The following is a 24,167-nucleotide window of genomic DNA, read 5'->3' on the forward strand; positions in this document are numbered from 1 at the left end:
TGATCTCGGAGGCAAAGCAGGGTCGGGCCTGGTTAGTACCTGATGGGCCTCTGGGTCTGGCCGGATATATTTATCCTTCCTGGGGGGTTCCCCTATCCTTTCCTCAGGGGGGGCAGCAGAAACTGGAAGAGCCCCCCTGAGAGCTGAAGGCCCCTGGGTACAGTGGTGTCCCCAGAACTTCAGGGGCCTTTTTCCTGTCTCCCCCCCTTACCTGTCCGGGCGTCCGTTCAGACAGGGGTGCTGGCTGTCAGTTCTTTCCAGGGCCCCCGACTCCTGGGCCCCTGGTAGCTCGCGTGGGCTGCTGGGGAGGGCGCCGCCTGAACGACCTGCGTTCTTACCCAGGTGGGAAGGCTGAGAGTCAGCAGGAGCAGGCGCCCACATCCTCCTTTCGAGGAGGCACCAGTTCACTACGGTGGATGTCTGCCTAAACCACCTCAGAAGGGAATGAGGAACGTACGGCATTGGCCCCCCCAGATGTATATACTGACTGGCAGGACACAGCCTAACCTTGCAGCTCCCTACGGGGACAGCAGTTGGGGGGGGCACTTTGGCGGCTATCCTCCTTGCGTGTGGACCATAAGGATGGAAAAGCAAGCCCTGTGGCTGTGGAAAAAGGGGAAGACTACAACGGTGAGTACTTTCCTTTACCTTGGGAATTTAGCTGCAAAATCCCCAATCCCAGCCAGATGGTTTCTGGGCATTTGAGATAATCTCCCCTGGGGTCTGGATTCAAATAGCCCAGAAGCTTCTGCTAAAAACACCAGCTACAGCTCCCTCTTACATCAGAGGTGCTGTATGGTGGACAAGTAGTGCAGAGGAGTGAGTGTGCCTAAACCACCTCAGATGGGAAAGAGGTAGGTAAGGCATTTCTTCCCCTTCCCCCTGAATTTACTAAGTGGTGCAGTGCAGGACCTGGGGTCTGCATAACAAGATAGCCCAGAAGCTACTGCTAAAACCACCATCCACAGCTCTCTCTTACAGCAGAGACACTGTGGTGATCACAACAGTAGGTTTCCAACACTCTCCCTACATGTCCGGTTGTTAGTAGGGATGAATAGAGCGGGGGGGGGAGGACCTGGTAGATACAAAGAGTTCCTTACAGGCCAGGTATACCACTGAACAATTTATGGATTGTGCAATGGTTGAAGGATTCAGGAGTAAGCTCTCCTGGTCAGCAGGTGCACTAGGGTATGGCCCTATTAGCCCAGCTGATAGGAATCTGAAGTCATAAGCTCCAACCTCCCACTCCACCTTTACATTGTGGTTATATTGAAGTGCAGGAGGTAAGAAAAACCTTTTTGTTGGTTTGGGCTGCAGTCAACTCAGTGACAGATCTAAAGGCGATTTACCATAAATCGCTTCCTATATCCTTTAATTAAGGATTTTCTGTGCAAACATATGCAAGAGCTAGATAGATACATGATTGCTTGTTTAAAGCCTGCAGGTGGCTATTTTCCTCCAGGCTAAATTGGTGATCACCTTTTCTAGAGGCTGTCCTAAATTGGTCTCTAGGGCTGGGCTCATCGAGACTTTAGTTTCTGATCAGCTCCACCTGTGTGTGAGCTGGCTAGCGTTTGCTCAGTCCACGGAGGTAAGGTAGGACAACAGCTACTATTGTAAGGTGTCTAACCATTTTTAGAATTTGTTCCTTCACTGGGGGGTGAAGTGTTAGTATCTACAGCCCAGGCTATGCCTAGGGATCAAATTGCTCTGTTTGGTTATTTCATAAAGGGATACACCATGACTCCTCGGTTGCACACCAGTAGAGCTCAGTAGTGAAGGTTTGTCCTTGCTGGGATGTTTTGGGGCACAGCAGAAATACACATTGAGATTTGTGACATCTCTGCTCATAAGGGATATAGTGCTGTACATCAGAAATGCACTGCACTGAAGCTTTGTTGTTGTCTGTTTATATCCTAAAGGTACTGCTTTATTTGGCTACAGATCAGAAAAATACAACAGGGAAGGTGGTCTGTACTTTCTGGTTTTGTGATGCATGGCGGAAATGCACATCATTTAGTCTTATGACATCTCTGCTCATATTTGTTATATTGCTGCACATCAGACATACTCAAAATTGAGTTCTGTCTGGGGTTTTTTGTGTGTCCTGTATTACTGCCTTATTGGTTGCTTATTAGATAGGCAGTAGTGAAGATTGATGGTCCTGAATTATTGGGAAATACAAATTGAACCTGTGCCAGGGGTAGTACTAGTACTGCCTTTGGTAATCGGTGCAGTCCCGCAAAGTGGCGTCAGGCTGACAGTGCTATTAACGGCAAAGGTTGCCGATTTTAGGCATGCGATTTGACATGTTGAGTCGCATGCCAAATCCCTTCAATATGGATGTGCTATCTCTATTCAGATTGTTATATTGTTGCACATCAGACATATACAAGATTGAAGGTTGTCTGTCCTTTTATGTCTTACATTTACTGCCTTATTGGCTGCATATCAGAAAGGACACAGCAGTGAAGGTTGCTTGTCCTTTTCTGATTTGTTTTTGCTGCCTCAGCAGGGAGACACATTGAGGATGGTGGCGTATCTGCTCAGTATTGGTATATTACTACACATCAGACATACACAAAGATTGAAGATTGTTTGTGTCCTGTATGTCCTATATTTACTGCCTTATCGGCTGCATATCAGAAAGGCACAGCAGTGAGCGATGTCTTTTCTGTTTCTCATTGTTCTACCTTGCTGCTTCTTAGGGATACACAGCAGGGTGTTGTTGGCTGCACGCCTCCAGGGAGATAGAGCATTGGGGACCCCTCGCTTGTTCAACCTGAAAATTGCAAGTTACCTGCGACCTGTGTAATCTTGAGGTCTGTGGATCCAGAAAGCAGGGTCTGCTTGGTGGCACTGCGACCTGGAGTTGCACAGACACAAATGGTTCCCATTGGAAGCCATAGTGATTCTCTTGCGTTTTTGCGGTTGCAGGTTGGGTCGCACAGGTGTGGGAGCCCGAAGTTCCCTTCTGGTTGAGGTTTTGCTACACACAAGAATAGACATCATGGAGTTTATTGCCTTACTTTGCAATACACCAGAAAGATCGCAGCTAGGAAGGCTGTCTGTTTTTATGTTGCTGTACAGCAGAAATACTCAACATTGAAGCTTGTTGGTGCTTTCTGTTTCAGATTCCATTACCTTACTGCACTTCGGAAAAACACAATGCTGCAGGTTGCTTGGGTCCTTTCCGTGTTGGTTCTATGTGACTGCACTACAGAACTGCATAACAGAAAAGATATTGTCTTATGTTGGTTTAGCTAGCCAGGGCCATATTGATCTTATAACTGTATTTGGTGGTTCATCAGAAATACGCAACATAGAAGTTTGGGTCTTTCTGTCTTATATTTATGGCCCTGTTTTGCTGTACATCAGTAAAACTCCACCGTAAACAGGACTCCCGTCCTTTATGTATATATATCAGTTATGACCTAGCTAGCTGCACTTCAGAAACACGCAGCATTTAGGGTCGGTTCACACTGAGGCAGCACGACTTACAGCGCGACTGCCTCAGGCGACCCAGGACACGACTCAGCGGCGACTTGCGAAACGACTTCTGTATAGAAGTCAATGCAAGTCGCCCCCAAAGTCGTACAGGAACCTTTTTCTAAGTCGGAGCGACTTGCATCGTGCCGATTTAGAATGGCTCCATTGCACAGAACAGGACGCTACTTGTCAGGTGACTAGGTCGCCTGACAAGTCGTCCCAGTGTGAACCAAGGCTGAGGGTTTGCGTGTATCTTAATGTTTTTACAGATTGGCTGCACATCAGAAAACCAAACTGTGAGGACTGTTTGTCTACATTGAAGTTCAGATTTGGGTCTCTCCCATATTTGATATGTTGGTTTAGCTAGCCACACTCAGATACACATTATTGTCTATGCTTGTGTCCTTTCTGTCTAAATCTATTGTGCTGGGTCCACAATCTATGGTCTTTTTTAATTTGTGATATTAAAAATGCATGTATCACCTTTTGTATTTCAGCCCTCTTTTCCGTGGAGGGGCCTGGAGTTCTGGCTGCAGACGTCACATGTCAGAAAGCCTCAGCCCCTTACATTCAGGGATGCTGGAACCATTTCCTAGGGTTGAAGCCCAGTAGGGTTATAGGACACTGGAGGAAGGCGATAAAGAATCACCCTGCTTAGTAAGAACTTGGGAAGTTCTGTTCAGAGGAATATTATGACCTGAAGATGAAGTATAAAGATGTATATCCGACCGAATAGGTTACGGCTCGGTGCATGGCCTTCATCTCACCCTTCTAGCAGAACTAGATGTAGCAGTATAAGTGTTATACTCCTGCTATGGACTTTATTCTCCTGAAGTAGGCACTCAGGCGTAAGTAAAGCCACAGAGTGGGCATGCCTTAAACCCAGGGATTAAGCCTCGGTTAATCTATTACCCTTAAGTAGGCTTCCCTTTAGTCTTTGCTGATGTAAAGATAAAAATGAACAAAAAAGGTTGTCTGTTAGGGGCCCACCTTTTTTTGCAGTTTTCTTTCCCTGAACAGGATAGTGCTAAGACCATAGGCGTGCGCACAGGGTGTGCCCAGGCACACCCTAATCACCCCATGCGCATTAGTATTATCGCTCTGTGTAGCAGCAGGAACATGTGAAAGATCTGCATCTTGCTGGCTCTGCCATAAGAGAAGTGTCTATGCTCTTCTCTTTCACTGGGGCAGCAGAGAGATCAATTTGCCGGGGTCATATATATGTAGACACACACACATGCATGTGTGTTTGAGCTTTAGGGTGCACACCCTAATGAAATTGGCTGCGCACACCTATGGTTAAGACAGGCCCTCTTAGTGATCAATTAGTGTCCTTGTCTTACAACACAGGTCTCTGATTAATCTTTAAGGGTTCTAAGTAGCACCTACAGGCACAATAGGCCATGGTTGTTAGATGTGTGAGATAGGCAACATTGATAACCTACAAGTTTAACATGTTTTCTGATTCCATCTTTAAGAGCCCACTCCACCTAGGTCCTGCATCCGAAGCAGAGAAGGCAGGGACATCGGTGGAGTAGACCTGCAGATCAGCCGCATGATCCAGCTAAGATACCTTCATCAAGCATATGGAGTGGAGGTAAAACTCACTGCAGAACCAAGGTCCGCCAAGAGGGTCTTGCAGTGGTCCCACCCTAAGGTAGGCCTGAGGTACTTGATTATCCTCTCAGGTGTGCCGTCCTGGAAGATGACTAGAGAAAATTGACAGTTACTTACCGATAACTGTTTTTCTAGGATATCTTCCAGAACGGCAGGCCTACTTCCCGCCCGTTGGAGGAGGGAAAATGGTAGAACACTAGAAGGTGAGTACCTATGAGGAATGATTTCCCTTGTGAACCAGGTTCAGGAGTTACTTCTCTACAAACTGAGGATCAAGGGGAAGGGTGGGGACTTAAAACAGCTGTCGATTGATTGTGTTTCCTGTAGGGAGGAGCCTCTCATCTCAGGTGTGCCGTCCTGGAAGATATCCTAGAAAAACAGTTATCGGTAAGTAACTGTCAATTTTTTTTACTTTCTGCTATAATACATATCCAAAAAAAATATATAAACGTCTGCTGTCTCAGTTTTTATGATGGCAATTTGCATATACGCCAGAATGTTATGAAGAGTAATCAAATGAATTTAAATTCAAAGGCATTCATGGCAAAGCCCCTCTTTGCCACGATAATGAACTTAATCCCATAAAAACATTTCCACTGCATTTCTGAAGAAGGCTTCAGGGCGCCCAAGAAAGTCCAGCAAGCACCAGGACTTTACCCCAGTCCTCAGCAGTCCAATCCTTGTACTTTTTACAGAATATCAGTCTGTCCCTGATGTTTTTCCTGGAGAGAAGTGGGCTTCTTTGCTGCCCTTCTTGACACCAGGCCATCCTCCAAAAGTCTTCTCCTCACTGATCATGTAGATGTACTCACATCTGCCATTCCTGAGCAAGCTCTGCACTGGTGGTGCCACGATCCCACAGCTGAATGAACAGCAAAGAAGCCACTTCTCTCCAGGAAAAACATCAGGGACAGACTGATATTCTGCAAAAGGTACAGGGATTGGATTGCTGAGGACTGGGGTAAAGTAATTTTCTCTGATCAATCCCCTTTCCGATTGGGGCATCTGAAAAAAAAACCTTGTCTGCAGTAGAAAATGTGAGCACTGCCATCAGTCCTGTGTCATGCCAATAGTAAAGCATCCTGAGAACATTCATGTGTGAGGTTGCTTCTCAGCCAAGGGAGTGGTGCTCACTCACAATTTTGCCGAAAAACACAGTCATGAATAAAGAAGGGTAGCGAAGAACTTCGTTCACTCCTACTACACAAAACGAAAGAGAAATTATCATGGGCACGACGCACGATGTATGACTACTCCAATAAACCTGGTTCCCTTTTGGCTAGAGCACTACGAGGCCCTCGTACCAAAACCTATATCTCCCACATCATGTCCTCATCCGGCCGGAGGGTGTTTACATCCTCCGACATGGCAGAGGAGACCCCCTCCCGAGGATCCTAACTCTGCCAGGGGTTTCACTCCCTGCACATACCTAGCTTCTTTGGGCATGCCATCCCTCCCGGCCGGTGCTTTGGAGGAAATGGAGGAACCCATTACGGAGGAGGAGCTGGGTGTAGCGCTGGCAAACTCTAAACCAAAGAAAGCCCCAGGTCCTGATGGCCTTACACCAGCCTACTATAAGACCTTCTTTGAGACGCACTTAACTCGATCACCAAAGGCAGTTCTTTCCCCATAGACACCCTTAGAGCCTATATATCCCTCATCCCAAAGGAGGGGAAGGATTTGCTGCGATGCAGGAGCTATCGGCCGATAGCTCTACTAAACACTGACTTGAAATTATTTGCCAAGATATTGGCAAACAGGTTACTTCCACATATACCGAGCCTAATCCACAAGGACCAAGCAGGCTTTGTGCCACAGCGAGAACCCCGCGACAACACTATTAAGGTGATTAACCTTGTCCACGCTGCCAGGACATCACGGCGACCCCTTCTCCTGCTGTCCACAGACGCGGAGAAGGCCTTCGACCGTGTGGATTGGACCTTTGTAAGGGCCACTTTAGAGCATATTGGTCTTCGCGCCTCGATGCTCAGCTGGATATTATCACTCTACTCCTGTCCAACAGCCGCGGTCAAGGTTAATGAGACTAGGTCGGGTTATTTCAATATCCGAAACGGTACCCGTCAGGGCTGTCCCCTGTCCCCGTTGATCTTTATACTCACCCTGGAACCACTGCTCTGTAAGATTCGGGCAAACCCGCACATTATTGGCTATCGCAAATCCTCCGGGGCACACAAGGTTGCCGCCTTTGCGGATGACCTCATCTTCTTCCTGACAGACCCTCTTGCCTCACTCCCCATATTGCTCCATTCCCTGCAGGAATATGGGGCCCTGTCACTTTTTCAAATAAATATGACCAAATCCTCCTTGATTAACATCACATTGGGTTCGAACATAATTCGGCAATTGCGCTCAGAATACCAATTCCATTGGGCAACCAATAGCATCCCCTACCTAGGAGTAGCTATTACCTCTGACCCCGCCAATCTCTATCAAGCGAATTTCACCCCATTGCTTCATAGTCTCAAAACTGACCTACATCACTGGCACTCCCTCACTTTAACGTGGTTTGGTCTTGTAATGCCATTAAGATGACCGCACTGCCGAGGGTGCTCTACCTGCTGCAAGCCCTTCCCATCCGCATTCCACCCCCTTTCTTCAAGCCAATTGACGCATTATTCCGGGAGTTTGTCTGGTCACACCGGCAGCCACGCATCAAACTGCAATTACTCCATATGGCAAAACAAAGGGGAAGGGTTGGACTCCCAGACATGAAAGCCTACTACAGGGCAATGCATCTTACCAGACTAATTGACTGACTGGCACTGTCACGCGGAGGCAAAACAATGGGTAACAATGGAGTTGGAGGACTCCGGCACAGCCAAGAGCTGGCCTTGGATCGCCACCCCCATTCCGAGGGCCCTTATCGATCATCCTACACTAGGAAGCACATTGCAGGTCGCTAGAGAAACCTTTCGCAAATCCTCGGTATCCCCCATGCCATCCCCCATGGTGCCGATCTTGGGTAACCCAGACTTCCCTCCTGGCTGCCATGGTCCAATTTACAGGTCCCTGTCAGCGGAGGGAAGGTGGCCACAACTTCACGACTTTCTCGGACCAAATGGTCAGCTTAGCGCGGCTGCAGGATTGGAAGGTTCCAACCCGCCACTGGACTTTTTGAGTGGACTCCAACTGCATAACTATTTACGCCGATGTGCACGGATTCTGGGAAGCTCACGCCCGCTTACCGAGTTGGAACAAATATGTCACCGCAGGGAACCCATACGCCACTCTCTGTCCTTAATTTACTCCTCTCTGATTTCCCCGGCAAAAGGGTTTACTCCCCCTTTCCTCTCTAAATGGGAGGACGATTTAGGAGTTAGCTTCGATGAACTACAGAGGGAGAAGATTTTACATTTTGCCCATAAATCCTCTCTGGCATCCAGGGTCCAGGAGACCTGTTACAAAATTGTGACTAGATGGTATAGAGTGCCATCCACTTTACATCGGTTTTTCCCGCAGGTCTCAAGTATGTGTTGGCACTGTGGGACAGGGGAAGGAACAATGTTCCACATTTTTTGGGACTGTTCCAAAATCAAACCCTTTTGGCGGGAGGTGACGCACACGATCGAACATCTGACGGGTGCCACCTTGGAGGGGGATCCTGGGGCGTGTCTGCTGCACCTCTCTAGACAACCAATTAAGAAATATAAAGCCTCCCTTACTATACAGCTACTGAATGCTGCCAAGGCTTGCATTCCCTTATCTTGGAGATCGGAGATTAAGTGGTATGCCAAGGTCAATGAGCTGCGCGATATGGAAGATCTTACTGCCACTTTATACGGCAGGGAGGAGGCCTATCGGGAGACGTGGCGTCCCTGGCAGTGCTTTATCTACTCAGAGGCATACCTCCGTGAGGTGGCATAGACTGAACGGTCCCTGGTATGGGGGCCCTGTCTGGCCGGGGGGCCTCGCCGCCTTTCTTGGCCTCCGCCGTTCTCTCTTCTTGTCTCTACTTCCTTTTCCACCCTTGTTCCTATCTTGTATACCCTTTTTTCTTCTGTCCCTTACCGCTCCTTTCCCCACCCCCCCCTCATCTTTTTAGTTTTGCTTTATCCCCCCTTTATAATTCTCCAGCTATGGGAAAGTTTAGTCAGATATGTTGTATATCATGGTCTGCATCGCATTTTGTTAGTATCCCACGGTTGGACTCTGCTGGCTGTCTAGGGAGTTTCATCCCTGGCCAGTGGAAAATATTCTATTCACCGTTTGGTCATGATAGTTATACAATCTAAACGTTTAAAAGGGATGTTCTCAGGAAACTTCCCTGGTTGGACACTCAGACACTTATTGTGTGTGATTCTTCTTTATGTCCCATATATGTTTTCACAGATCGTGTAACCTAGAGAAATGTTACTATACACTTTTGTATTGGCAACTGACTTTGTCAATGATATATCTCAATCTTTGTTTTATTATATACATATAAGCTGTATGACCGTTCTTTGTTGTGTCTACTGAATTGTAACACTTATTTTTGGAAAATAAAGGAATTACAAAAAAAAAGAATAAAGAAGGGTACAAAAACATCCTCCAAGAACAACTTCTCCCAACGATCCAAGAACAGTTTGGCGAAGAACAATGCCTTTTTCCAGCATGAAGGAGCTCATTGCCATAAAGCAAAAGTGAGAACTAAGTGGCTTGGGGAACAAAACATTGACAGTTTGGGTCCATGGCCAGGAAACTCCCCAGACCTTAATCCCATTGAGAGCTTGTGGTCAACACTCAAGAGGCAGGTGAACAAAAACCCCACAAATTCTGACAAACTCCAAGCATTGATTATGCAAGAATGGGCTGCCATCAGTCAGGATGTGGCCCAGAAGTTGATTGAGAGCTTACCAGGGAGAATTGCAGAGGTCTTGAAAAAGAAGGGTCAACACTGCAAACATTGACTCTTTGCATAAACTTCATGTAATTGTATATAAAAGCCTTTTGACTCTTATGAAATGCTTGTAATTATACTTCAGTATACCATAGTAACATCAGACAAAAACATCTAAAAACACTGAAGCAGCAGACTTTGTGAAAATTATAATTTGAGTCATTCTCAAATCTTTTGGCCACGGCTGTATATTTAGCTTACCAATTCTTAGATATAGTGGCTGCGTTAGTTTTGTTTTTTAGGCTTTTTTTCCCCCTCTGTATACATATGGTGATCTGGCCAGTAACACATCTCCTGTATTAGAGTGCCCCCACTCTGGATGAAGGAGCACAGGGGCCATATTTGTACAGCAGCAGTGTTAGTCACGGGGGAGGGGAGCATCAGATGTGCTAGCAGATTTAGATACACTAATACATTGAAGCTGAACTCCAGCTAACACTTTATAAGCAGTTACAGTACATTGCTTTTTTATTGCCTTTTGGAATAAAGGTTTTACGTAAATAAAAGCTGATCATTGTAAGCACCCTGTCTGTGGTAAATGGTTTGTCTCAACCCTCTTTAACTGCTACATCAACAGAACAGCCTGTTCTGTTGAAGAACTTTAATGACCAAGGAAGAAATACACTACTGTATAAAGGATTCTGTTTTCTCACCCTCTAAATAAATTGCTATTATTTTCAAAATGTTCTGTAATACATGGAAATGCTGTGTTGTGGCTATAGGCAAAATCTTGGTGACAACATCCTTTATCAGTGGGTGGAGAAGATCAGAGAATTCTTGGTGGAGAAATCTAAGACTTGTCATCCAGGTTGGTATATGGTTATGTCCTTTAAAAAAAAGTATGTGCCCATTAATAATGTTTTTTGTTTTTTTAGAAAAATAAGTTTTATTTTATGAGACAATTTGAAACACTTCTTATATCGTAAGTAGCAGCAAAGCCTGAGCTTGAAACAGTCACAGAGTATCACATAGACAGTTCAAGACAAATCAGAGCCGAATGATCATACCCAGCTTTTATGAGGACAGAGGAGTTCCGATGCAATAGCTTGATTGGGATCAATGCTTCTATCAGTGATAAGCTTCAGAATCCATATCACAAAAAAATAAGGCCATGGCATAAGTGTCGCTATGTTGCAAACAATAGACTAATGCCATTTCACAAAAGAGAATAATGCCTTGTTCTGAGAGGTTACAAAACATCATAAAATGTTGCAAATGGGGCTTGTTAATAAAGACAGAAACCATGCTATAAAAACGCGTTGATGCCTGGTTCACACTAGTGCGATTTCAGATGGGACTTGAGTTGCACAGAATCACATGACAAATCACATTGTTTTCAATGGTGCCCATTCACATCGATGCTTGATTCTTGCCCCATGAATTATACAAACCATATCCAAGCTGCATCACAAAATTTTGCTAAAAATCCAATCAAAATCTGATTGCAGCAGTGTGAACCCATTTAATACCTGAACACGGTGCAGCCGTGCTGCGTTCCTTGTGCGTCTCCCTCACCGTGTTTAAAGCGATCACTTGAGATCTGAAGCAGGTGTCAGTATTAACTTAAACAGTACAAAATATTTTACAGCGCACACATACAAGAATGACATTTCCTGCAGGGCTAGTTAAAAACACCTGAACATATTCAAAAATACGGGGGTTTGGTCACACTATATGGTCATATAGTGCTAAGCCCACTTACTGCGACAAAGTATCCCAAATTAGTGGGTCCTACACTAGTAATAGATTGGAAGATCCTCTGTCTCAACCATGGGAGCTGAACTCCTCTATGTGGGAGAACTGAAAGGGATACATCCTAATCACTGGTGGCCACTAAATAGGAGGTAATGAGGAGGGGGAGGGGTGCTCCAGCCCAAAAACCTGGTCAGGGCCTATTATAACATACAAGAACATATTTGGGGGGCACACCATACAATGCATTTAAATTCAAGATGGTGCGTCAATGCATTTAAATTCAAGATGGTGCGTCAATGCATTTAAATTCAAGATGGTGCCAATGCATTTAAATTCAAGATGGTGCCAATGCATTTAAATTCAAGATGGTGCTAATGCATTTAAATTCAAGTGTTAAATGCATTGTATGGTGTGCCCCCCAAATATGTTCTTGTAAGTATTAACTTAAAGACACCGCAAATGCAGGACGCAAACACAGTGCGACTGCCTGAACCAGATCGCAAGGTACAGTAGTACCATGTAATCCGGTTGCTGTGGGTTTTGGAAAGTAGTGCATGCACTTTTGGTGCGGTCCAGCGTGATTTTAGCCCATTCAAATGAATAGGCGGAAATTGCACTGCACCAGGATGGCATGTGAATCACACAGGAATGCGCATAGCGTGTTAATGTGCAATTCTTGGTGTGAACCAGCTCTTCAAGGATGGAAGACAACAGGCAGATTTTATCCAGAAAGGTTGGTTCTATACATAAAATCTCAGGAAAATACAGCAGAGAGGAATAAACTGAGCAAATGTGTTTTTTTTCTTTTTTTTTTTTTTTAATGGCATGAGAATCTAAAGTTCGAAATCCAGAGAAATAAAATAAATGTTTCCTTTTATACATGGACCTTTATGTAATCATTTCCTTATGTACGTACTTTGATCGTTCTTTCAGTAAAGTCCTACAAAGCACAATGGTAATGTGAAAAGGACAATAACAAATAGCTGTTGGTTGTTGCAATCATTTTTGGTTGATGTTGGTTACTGCTAGAGCTAGACGTAGCTGTCTAGGAACATTTGTAAATTCTTTCTCGTGAATTTATTTCAGCAATATATTTTTTATTTTTTGTGTAATAAAGACCAAAATGTTGTCTTTACAGGTCCAACATTGAAAGCTGCAACAGAAGAAACTGAGGCTGATGATGATGATGAAATAGCCTCAAGTTCTGAGCTATTAAATAACTTGTTTGCTAACTCAGCTGTTTTTGGAATTTTAGACACTTTTGAAGGTACATTGTGATTTCAATTTATCCATTTTGTACTAGTCATAGACAGAAGGTAGAACTGTTTAAAGGGCAACTCCAGTCAGGGCTGAAAATACTGGTAACAATATACAAGATCACGTAATATGCACTTTATATTTTTCTCTTTTTACTGTGTATTTTCCTCTTTTTACTGTGTATTCCAAGAGTAACTGTACTGAGCTTCCATTTAGGTGATACAACTGAGCACAGAAACAAAAAAGTATATGTAAACTACTTTTATTCTGTTATTATTTTTTTTGGTTATGCAAAGAAGGAGAGATGTTGACATGCACGGGGATCACTTATCTCTATGCATTACCATAACTTTAGACGCAGACAGTAAAAATTGGAGGCTTTAAACCCGTCTACATTGTTTCCTAATTTGTGTCAACTGTCAAGATAGTCTTTAGAAAAAGATGCATAGAAAGAACGATGTCCTTCCCACAAATTCCTACTTCAGGTATTTTAATGATGGGAATTCCCCAGACTTCTTAGTTAGCTTTGAGAGCAGAGTAGGCATTGGTACTTTGAAGAAAAAGAGTATTTGGACAAATGAGGAAACTAAGCCAGTGAACCATAACTCACTCTTAAACCTGAATTATAGACCTATATAAAAACCATTTAATGTAGTTATATATTCCTTAAAAATATAAACATATTTCTATATAGTCAATGTATGTACTGTATTTATATTTGTGTCCTGTAATTTCCCAAACAGCTAGTCTAAGATAGGGAGGAGAGGACGCACTGTAAGCCAACCAGGGCTATATTGCATTGCATACTGCTTTCAAACTAACACTGAAACTTTCTGAGAGGATGGGGCAGCAAAGGGATGACCATATCAGTGTGCTGCTGATCCTTTATTACCCCATCACAGGCAGGGGATGGGTTTGTACCCAAGCTTTTAGTGGTTACCCGTTTCACTGCCACCAACATATAGCGTACGTTGGCAGTAATGGAGTGGGGTGTGGTGTCACATGTTCTCAGCTACAGCAGCTGGGAATGTGAATACAATTCAGAAGGCAACTGTCTGCTTTCATATGGAAGGGATCTGGCTGCTTCCATGGACCCCGGAACAGCGGAGATGTGGCAGGTTGTCAGACTTTTAAACCCTTCCTGATCAGCCCCGTTGTCCATATAGCAGGATATTTATGCCCAGGGGGCGAGAAGGACTGCCCAATCATGTGACCATTATAGTCCAGGGGGGTAAGGAATAAGAAGACATACCCTATTCCTCACTCCTACAGGGTTCCTTCCCGCAGTATGACCGATCCAATGAATTCACTCCTCCTTGCCGCTCATCTGGTTGCAAGACATCGAGGGCCTTCCTACAATTCAGGAGCAGAGGACAATGGTAGAGATCACCAACTACTAGGGGAAAGAAAAATAAGGTATGTATTTCCTCTTTTTACTTTTCCCTAAACTAAAGAAGTAGCTACCTTCCTATGCATGTGGGTGTGGGGGCAGCCAAATGTCAAGTTGTTATATAAATGTTCTTAGTTGTTTTTCAATGCTACATTATAGTCTTCTTGCTCTTACTAGTTCAATTACATTTTGCTTACTTAGTTTTACATTATTTTGTAGACACTGAAAAAGAGGTTCCAACAATAGTACATGGGGAAACAATAAGTGACAGAAGAAGTACGTTCCAGGCACACTTAGCTCCAGTGACAAGCCCTGCTCAGGTGAGTACGATAAGAAACGTTATCTTCTGTTTTCATTCTTTAGTCTTGAATCATGTTATTGCATCATAAAACTAATGTCATACACACTTCATCAGTTGTTTCCTGAAGAAAACATACATTCGTCCAGTCACAGTGCCATTTAAATTTATCAACCCTGAACAAGAGTACCACACAGTGCTTATTTCAGCCTGTCCTAGATTTTGATGGGCTGCTAGCAGGGGGCCGTATACTGCACCTGTTCCTCCTGGGCACACCAAAACATGGGCTAAGCTTCTGGTGTGCGTGGGGCCTAAATGCAAGGCGTGCCAAGGTATTAGTCTTGGATTGGTGCAGGATTTTGGGAATATAAATTAACTAACATATCTAACGTTTCTAAGGGATTTTCACATGCGCAGCAGTATAATGTTCGGTTGAGATGTGGTTTTACTGCCTCCCAACTGCCCCCTTAACCTATAATACAGGCTGAAAGGGGTTCTACACATGGTGTGGCCACGATGCTTTACTTTTGCTTTAAAATTACTTGTTTAGCAATTATATATATGCTTTATAATTTGAAGCAAAAGATTGGCCTTTCTTTACATAGTCTTTAGAAGAACAAATTGATAAAAGGATCAAATAAAATGAAAGGGTATGGATGCAAAAGATATAAGCACCTTTCAGAAACTGGAAAATGCAGGGTGACCATACAGTAAATGCCAATTAATTTTACTTTGTATTTTAAGGTGCCAAAAAGCACACACAGTAAAAAAAAAACAAAAACCATCTCTTAGCAACAAGGATGGTCGAATTCGGAAAATCGCTAATTCTGCACTATTTGACCCTCCTAACTATTTACATGTTGATCTGTCTGATCAGCTCTGCTGATGTATAACAAGAATCCAGGGCATTGTGTTTCATTAAATATGTGATTCTCTGCAGACTGGAGGAACGTAAATGCATCTGTTTAGGAGAAGGAAAACACTTTCAGTTTGTTGATCACTCAGTTTTTAAACTAATTAGTTCATCACTAGTTGGCAAATGGTGTCGGGAAAACTAAGTTTGAAAACTTAAATACTACCAGGGTTACCAGGGTTACAGTGGCTATGCTTGTTAAACATTTAGGCCCATTTACTGTGCTGCACATTTTTTCCATGTGTTGTGGCATGCTGGGTGAGGCAGCCCATTCAAAATGAGTGGGCTTCAATGTACACAACATTTTTTTTTTTTTTTTTGGGAGAATAACGCTTATCGTTACAGTAAGTGCGAACAGTAATTGTCCACTAAGAATAGTAAACAGCACAAATACGGGTTGTGGGACAATTGTCTACTTGCCTGGCCTCTTTGAAAATCTAAATAGGGGAAGAGAAGAGGGTCAGACTCTGCGCCATCACAGACTCTATGTTAACTGCGAGGAATGCGTTGCTGCACGGTAGAAAAGCACCTGCAGAGGTCTGACATGGTTCCAAAATGCACACAAAATTAAGGCACTCTGCATTTCTTTGCCGTTCACAATACAGGACACTATGGGGTTGATTTACTAAAACTGGTGCACACATAATCTGGTGCAACTGTGCATAGTAACCAATCAACTTCTAACTGCAGCTTGTTCAATTAAAGCGGAGTTCCACTCATTTTGTAGATGTCCAATCATTGTCCTGCCCATCCTGAATGTTTTTTGAAATGGCGATTTTTTTTTTTTTATTTGTAAATACCTTTTTTGCCCTTATTTTCTACAGCACTTCCTGCTTCGGTGGCCTAGGCGATTTTGTCACTATGTGATAACCATGGACTCCTGGTATATCAGCGTAATCTATCCCAGGAGTCCACGCGAATCGCCTAGTGACGAAATCTCACATTATTAGTAGCTTAAAAAAAAAACATTTACAATGCCCAGATGCACCTTATAGATCATTTGTTAGCCTAATCAAGTGGGGTTTTTTTGTTTCGGGGCCATGCTGCTTTCCATTACCTTCCGGCCTGTCATCTGAATAAAAGGTTGCTATAGCAATAGGACAGGAACTTTTGCCACCGCCATTGCTATGGCAACCTGTCAGGAGGAGCAAGCGCTGCACAGTGGCATTACTGCGCAGGCGCAAGATCAGGAGGTGCATGCTGGGTAGGCAGCTGCACAGAATCCCGGAAATGAAGAGAGGGCTCAGATGCCCACAGCACAGATGGAACCTGCCTGCTTCTGAGATCTAGTTCGTTTTCCATGATTTAAACATAAACTACAAGGACCACATATATGACATTATCTAAAAGTTGCAGTTTAAGTGTACACAATTACGACAAAATGTTTAAAAAACATAATGATTTGGGGGACTGGAACTTCACTTTAAGCTTTGACAATAAAACCTGGAAGCTGATTGGTTTCTATGCACAGCTGCACCAGATTCTGTGAGCATCAGTTTTAGTAAATCTAACCCTATGTGTTGTGATGCCCTGTGGTCTGTTGAAGAGGTGCATTGGGGCACCATTGACAATGAATGACACTCCAGCATTCTGTTTTTGTTATAGCATGTTGGACAGTGTGGATTGGTCCTATAGAAAGAACATAAAGGAGCAACTGCTTATAGCAACCATATTTTCATCATTTGAAAAATGGAATCCAGACCAGCTGTGGCTGCAGAGATCTCAGTGTGTTGTAAGTCTCATGAGGCATCAAGGCCACTGGAGTGCTGGAAGATTGGGGGAATTATTAGGCACCCTGTAAAGCACATTATGATAATTAGTGGTCATGGCTAAAATATGTTAATGCAGATTACTCAGACTAAGCCATATTTTTATGTTCATGTCTTTTAACTGTAGGTGAAGCAAGTACTGAACAAACTTTATGAAAACAAAAAAATTGCAAGTGCGACTCACAACATATATTCATACAGGTTTGTAGTTTACAGAGCTTAAACGCATGCACACATGTCTTCCTTACTACGTCTTAAAGCCTTAACATTTGTGTAGGAATATCAGATTGGCAAATTCACAAAAGGGATTCCCTTGCGTTATTAATGCACAACGCACATTCAGTGTATCTGGTAGAATTTTACTAAATTGCTCCATGTTTTCATACTTCTTACCATAAACCTGTATGTAAATGATCATTGCACAGCTTATCTCTGTTTAAAATACACATACCACCTGACTGTTGAGGAGGACAGAAAATAAAGTAATTTTTAGTGGAGATTAATATTGATTAAAATTTAAAAATATATTAAAATATTGAAAAAACTATTGTAAAAATAGTAACAATTCCACACCTTTTGCAATGATTGTGAATCCAACCTTTTTTTTTTTTTAAATAGTAGAGGTTTATTGAGCATTTATAAACAATATTTAGATTACAGAGGATATGAACGTACAGTGGGACATGGAGTTGATTATACAAACAATACCAATTGATGCCAGAATAAATATAACACACAGCCCAAAGTCCTTTCATTAATTGGTTTGGTAAAGGCATGGACAGGTTACACATTTACAGGCTATTGAGCTATGAGGATGTATTCTGTGTCTGTATAAGTAAGTATTTTCTTATCTGCAGGATATACTCCAAAAAGACAAACAGCTTTATTCAAGACTGTGAGGATGATGGAGAAACAGCGGCTGGTAAACGTCTTCTACATCTTATGCAGGTATGTAGAATTCCATTGATGTATGTGATGTCAAAGATGAAATGGACTAATGCAGTGGGCTTCTATACATTGGTGTAGAAAACCCAGGCAATTACTCTTGCTATTCTTGTAATCTGCTATGTAACACTGGGGTTGATTTACCAAAGGCAAATAGACTGCACTTTGCAAGTGCAGTTGCACTCATTTTACCCAGAGCTTAGGAAATGTGGTAAGACTCAGTTGATTTCCACCATCCAATCATGTACCAGCAAAAGTGCTGCTGTGGTTTTTTTTTTTTTTTTTTTTTCTTGCACCTGATTGGGTATTCATTACACCACCTTCACTAACCTCTGGGGAAAATGAGTGCAACTGCACAGTCTATTTGTTTTTAGAAAATAAACCCCACTCTCTACTAGTATGCATTGTGCATATACCAGAAACCCTAACAGTTATTTTTCCAACTATAGAGAGAACCTTGTAGTGGATTATCAGTGTATATGAGACTCTAGCACTGAACTGCCCATATTGTATGAGCACCTGTTTGGCTAGAGTTGCTGAGAGCTGATCAAGACATTGGTTAGTTGCTTTAATAAGTATTCCCTATACTATATACAGGTACATAAAGTGTAGAGAATTGTGGGCAGCGAGGGCCATGCTCTTTTTTTCCATCAGGACGTATGTGTTTGTGGGAGCAATAGTTAATAGTTAAAGCCCAATTCCAGTTTGAACATTCAAGGGTAAGTTCACCTCTTCTCAAAAAATAAAAATGTGAACTAACTCCAAATATCCTGGCCACCGCTCCAGACCTTGCTGCACGTGATGCTACCAATGTAGTGGTTCGCAAACCGCAATACACAGCCCCAGAGTGGGTATCCATGATAATGCTCGCAATGCAAGTGCTCATTGGTCAGCACAGCCACATGACCAATGCTGACCAATGAAGCACGTGTGAGGCTTCTTATTCCAGTAAGGTATCCCAGAGAAAAGAAGCTGGGATATTCCGATTTATTTCACCTTTTTATTTTTCGAGAAATAATGTTGAATTTACCATTCAGTCAATAACCGGATCCCCAAGCACTGAGAAAAAATGAACAAGCAGCTCCAGCTACTATGCTCACCTGATCTCGGAAACTGTCCCTGCTAACTCACTGATTCAGCAATGTTTATTTCAGACTGCTTCAGTAGTGTCTAAAGATAATGGCTGTGCGTCAGGGTTGTCCTACACCTTCATGATGAAAAGACCTGTACAGATTTACAAAACTTGTTGACAGTGTTAAATATGTTTTTTGGAAGTAAAGTATTTAAACCCACTTTTTTCTTCAAGTCTAAATGATTCACCCTTTATCACATGGGCACCTCCTATACACATTATTTGAGGGATTTTAATTAACACCACCAGGCCGGACCACAAGGAGGTAATAAACCTTAAAGTTTCCTTAGACACGTTTAAAGCTGAATTAAAGTCTGTAAATACCTTCCCTTGCTCCCTCACCGGAGCAGACATCTTTCTTGTGACGGGTCATTAGCTGGCAGGGAATGACGCAACTCCTGTCCATGCTCATGGTAGGTCATTCATTCCACCCCAGTGGTATGCTGAGAATGTACACTGAGCTGTGCATGCGCAGCTCAGTATACATTCTAGAGAGAATTGCGAACAGGCAGATTAAATTTCCAGCAGAGAAAAACGAAGGGACAGACAAGGAAGGGGGTACCAAAGTCTAAAAGTGAGATTTAACATGACTGTTTATTCAAGAGAAAAAAATTGGAACAATGGGTATTTTTAAGGCCGGTAGCTCACTAAAACTGACTATGTACAGCAATGTTTGTCAGAAATGATAAATGTTTACTGGAAAAATATATGTTAAATCGTAATAGTTAAATAATTCTGCTTACAAGAGTGTTTTTTTTGCTAAAATAGCTTTCTGAAGGGCAATATTCAGGTTGGGAGTTCCGCTTGTGGCTCTAAGGTTTTTGATGATTGTTTCATACTAGAAAATTTGTAGAGAACAGCTGAACAGACTATAATTGGACCAGAGAGGATGATAACCAGCAGTTTATATAATATTGTCTTTTATTACAAAAATTAAAATCTATACGCAACATATTATTCATAAAACCACAAAAACATTTGTTCAATGCAGATATTATTGGCCAATCAGATACTATAATATAGACTCTATTGTAACTGGGTCAAGAGGTCGACGCGTTTTGCAAAATTTGCTTCTTCAGGACCTTAATATCTTGACCACAAAATAGGGGTGGCATGCATCTAAGGTGAACCAGTAGATAAAGAGGAGGGAATGGTGTGCCATATGTCTTTCCGAAGTGGCTTAGTATGTGATGCCATTAAGTCATACAGGAAGATACAACTAGGTAGTCTAGATATTTAATCACTAAAGCATGAGGCCCAAGGCCCAGACTAAGCGATAACCATAAGGCCAGCATGACCTAAATGATGTTCAGCATAATAACCACCAGCTGTACTCATATCTCAGCGATTAAAATCTCCCATATGTGTATATTCATGCAAGACAGCACCAGAAGACTTGTATCAGAGGCTATATAGTAACTTAATATCAATATCAGAAATGTGTCTCCTCCTTTTCGTAAGCTTTCCTTTTACCAGCCAAACATACAAGCTCCAGCCCCTGCATAGCACCATCTTGTCATTATAGGCAAATCCTAAGGTGGTTGTAAAGGTTCAAGGTTTTTTACCTTTATGCATGAAGGTAAAAAACCTTCTGTATGCAGTAGCCCCCCCCCCCCCCCCCAATACTTACCTGAGCCCCTTCTCGATCCAACGATTCACACAAATGCAGTGGCTTTCCAGGGTTACTTCCTCCTCATTGGATGAAACAGCAGCAGAAGCCAATACTGTCAATCAAAGCCAGTGAGCTAATGAGGAGAAAATGGGGGCTGAACCCCCCTCCATGTGTGAATGTACACAGGGAGCAAGCCTGCTCGGATGCCCCCATAGCAAGCTGCTTGCTGTGGGGGTACATGGCAGGAGGGAGGGGCCAGGCATGCAGACTGGGGACCCGAGAAGGGGGGGATCCAGGCTGCTATGTGCAAAACCACCGCACAGAGCAGGTAAATATAATATGTTTGTTATTTTTTTTTTAAAAACTGCTTTTATTATCACTTTAAACATTCAATCAAGGATGCCAAAAGGTTTGCCTGTTTATGGACACTTTACAGTTATATCATTGACAAGTATTGTTGAAATGTTCTACTGTAGAATAGTTTGCACTCTGTCCTGACTTTGACATCTCAGGTTTTATAGTAACAGATGATAAAATGTGTATCTGAATGTTTTTGTTTTTTTGTAGATTTTAGATGTGAAAGATGTAATGGTGGTAGTATCCCGTTGGTATGGAGGAATTCTTCTCGGACCTGATCGCTTCAAGCATATAAATAACTGTGCACGAAATATACTAGTGGAACATAACTACTCTTCCTCTGCAGTAAGTTTTCACTATAATCAGCAACAGTTTTTTTTTTTTACTTTGGGGATAAAAGTTTAGGTGAATAAAAGCCTACCATTGTAAGCACCGCTGTCAGTGTTAAATGATTTGTCTCAGCCTTCTAACAGACATTTTTTTCTGGAAAACTTGGTCTGCAAAAGGTAGTTGAAAAATAACTTCCTTACTGGAATCAGCAGGTGAAAAAAGAAAACAAATTCATCCACGACATTGAAGAATTGATAAGCTGCAATATATTAACATTTTGTTTTTGGGTTTATATTGCTTTAAGATGGATTCATTACAAAATTGCACATTAGGGATGTTTTTATTTTCTTGCTTGGGATGTTATGCTGTCTAAAACAGTTCTTGTTAAGCGATAGTTGTCTATTAGTATTGATCATTGCATATGCAAATAAATTGGCTTAATCTTATAAGATATATTTACTGTTTTGTTGTATTATTTCAGGATGAATCTTGTAAGCATGGAAAGAACAAAAGTAATTCCAAAGAAGGCAAGAAGAGAACAGAACATTGATCTATCAGAAATAATTGATGTAGGAATTTTTTAAAAGACATCCTAACTGAGCCTGGGTTCACACTAGTGCGTGCTGAAATTTCTGTGCACATCACATGCGATGTCTGTGTGGCGTGATTTAAATCATACATTTTGTATGGCTCAGATCGCATCCCTTCTGCACCAATATGATACAGGACCTTTTTTTTCCCCCGCACCTGAATCGCATTGCATGGGTGTTCTCACCCATACGATGCGATTCTGGCAATCACACTGCGATTTGCAATCTGGTTTGGGGTGTTGTTAATTTAACATAGACATTTGTTGCAAATCTCATGGATGCTGTGTGATTGCTATGCAGTGCGATGCGAGGAAATGCAGCAAATCTTGTGCGTTTCCCGCATCGCATCAGTGTGAACCAGGGCTCACTGACAAAAAAATGCCATGTTTAAGTTTTAAAGGGGTTGTGACAAGCTGAGAACTCAAGTTTAACTAGTGATTTTATCCAATTTATAACTTCTCTGATTTGAGTCTACATGGTGCAAAGCAAATATATAACTGGGGAATCTAGCTGCAAAGGGGCGACACCATTATTTTGGCCTTTTGAGAGGGAGCAAAGACCACCACACAGAAATGTTCCTATTACAGGGCCAGCCCGAATGAGAGCCAAGTCACTGTCGGCCCCAGTACCCAGATTTGGGTGGAGTTATTTCATTTCCATGTGAAAAAAAAAACATGCGCATGAAATCTGCTAGTTGAAATGTGCACATAATTAGTTATTTTTTTAAATTTCAGAACACCTAAATAAATACACTTTATTATAATAGCTCATGTCTGTGTTTTTATGTGTAGGCAATTCTGACACAAGTTACATATGTTGCCTATATCTACATATAGTAAGTACTATCAGGAGCAGTGGTGGTCTGCTTGAAAATAATAAAAGGCCTCAAGTGTGGCCCGACAATTCCAGAGGAACGCACAATAGCAGCATGTTTTTGCACATTGATGTGCATTGGGTCGAGTTAGGCATTCAAAATGATTGAGCTTTAACAAACAGTACCTCAATGCCGTAAAATTTTAGTGCTGCTGAATTTTTGTGCAATGCACAATTAAGAGAAGGTTGGAGTAATTATCTTGTCAGTGGCCACAATAATAACCCTCAGCATTGGTGTTAGTGGATGCAATAATAACCCCCGGCACTGATGTCAATAGAAGCAATTATAACTTCCAACACTGGTGCTCAGTAGCAGTGTTATATAACACCTCCAACTGGTGGTCAGTGCAATAGTAGTGACATTTAACCTCCCATTATTGGCAGTCAGTGCAGCAGTGACAATGATGTTTACACCCCAGCCCCTCCTCCCTAGCATCGGTTGTCATTGTAGTCAACCCCCTTATATGATCACATGTTTTTGCACTGCTTTCTCTCCTTCCTCATAAAGCTGGGACTATACTTATACCAGGGTTTCTCAAACACTGCTCCTCTAGAAGTTGCTAGGGGTTCCTTGAGCAATGAGAAATTTCTGACACTTACACCAATGATTTTGGTTAATTATTTCCAATGTCCACAAGTGTAGGGAACATTTATGCCTCTGATCATCACACCAATGTATCATGTGTTATAGATATAATAATTTAGCAGGTGTTCCCCTATTTCCCTCCCTAGTTATTTCATGGGTGCCACTGCTTCCAGAGTGTTGAAAGGCTGACTTATACTGTCAAACACAGATCCCTCCCCTTGACAGAACTGTCTATTTTAGTGCCAGGTGCTAAAATGCAGAGATCTTGTTGGTATCCAGCATCCCACTGCCACTCTGCAAAGTGCATGGGTAGACAGCCCAGCCCAGGACACAGAGAGATGTGTGTTGTGTACAACAGATCTAGAGACATAGATGGTAATAGTTTGCTTAATAAAATTGAAGAGAAGAAAGTAT

General features: G+C 42.5%; 1 protein-coding gene across 2 annotated transcripts in view; it reads left to right on the plus strand.

Annotated features, from left to right (window-relative positions):
• The window catches only part of IMPACT (impact RWD domain protein), a 37,122-nt gene extending 14,063 nt beyond the window's left edge, over positions 1 to 23,059 (plus strand). For both annotated transcript variants that reach the window (XM_073631493.1, XM_073631492.1), the window contains exons 5-11: positions 10,729 to 10,814; positions 12,840 to 12,968; positions 14,568 to 14,668; positions 17,456 to 17,529; positions 18,186 to 18,276; positions 21,585 to 21,719; positions 22,186 to 23,059. In XM_073631493.1, coding sequence (XP_073487594.1) covers positions 10,729 to 10,814; positions 12,840 to 12,968; positions 14,568 to 14,668; positions 17,456 to 17,529; positions 18,186 to 18,276; positions 21,585 to 21,719; positions 22,186 to 22,254 — 685 coding nt within the window. In that variant the 3' untranslated portion in view covers positions 22,255 to 23,059. The remainder of the gene's footprint in view (positions 1 to 10,728; positions 10,815 to 12,839; positions 12,969 to 14,567; positions 14,669 to 17,455; positions 17,530 to 18,185; positions 18,277 to 21,584; positions 21,720 to 22,185) is intronic.
• The last annotated feature ends 1,108 nt before the right edge of the window (positions 23,060 to 24,167 follow it).

This window comes from Aquarana catesbeiana, linkage group LG05 (assembly GCF_042186555.1).
Source record: "Aquarana catesbeiana isolate 2022-GZ linkage group LG05, ASM4218655v1, whole genome shotgun sequence".
Lineage (NCBI taxonomy): Eukaryota > Metazoa > Chordata > Amphibia > Anura > Ranidae > Aquarana > Aquarana catesbeiana.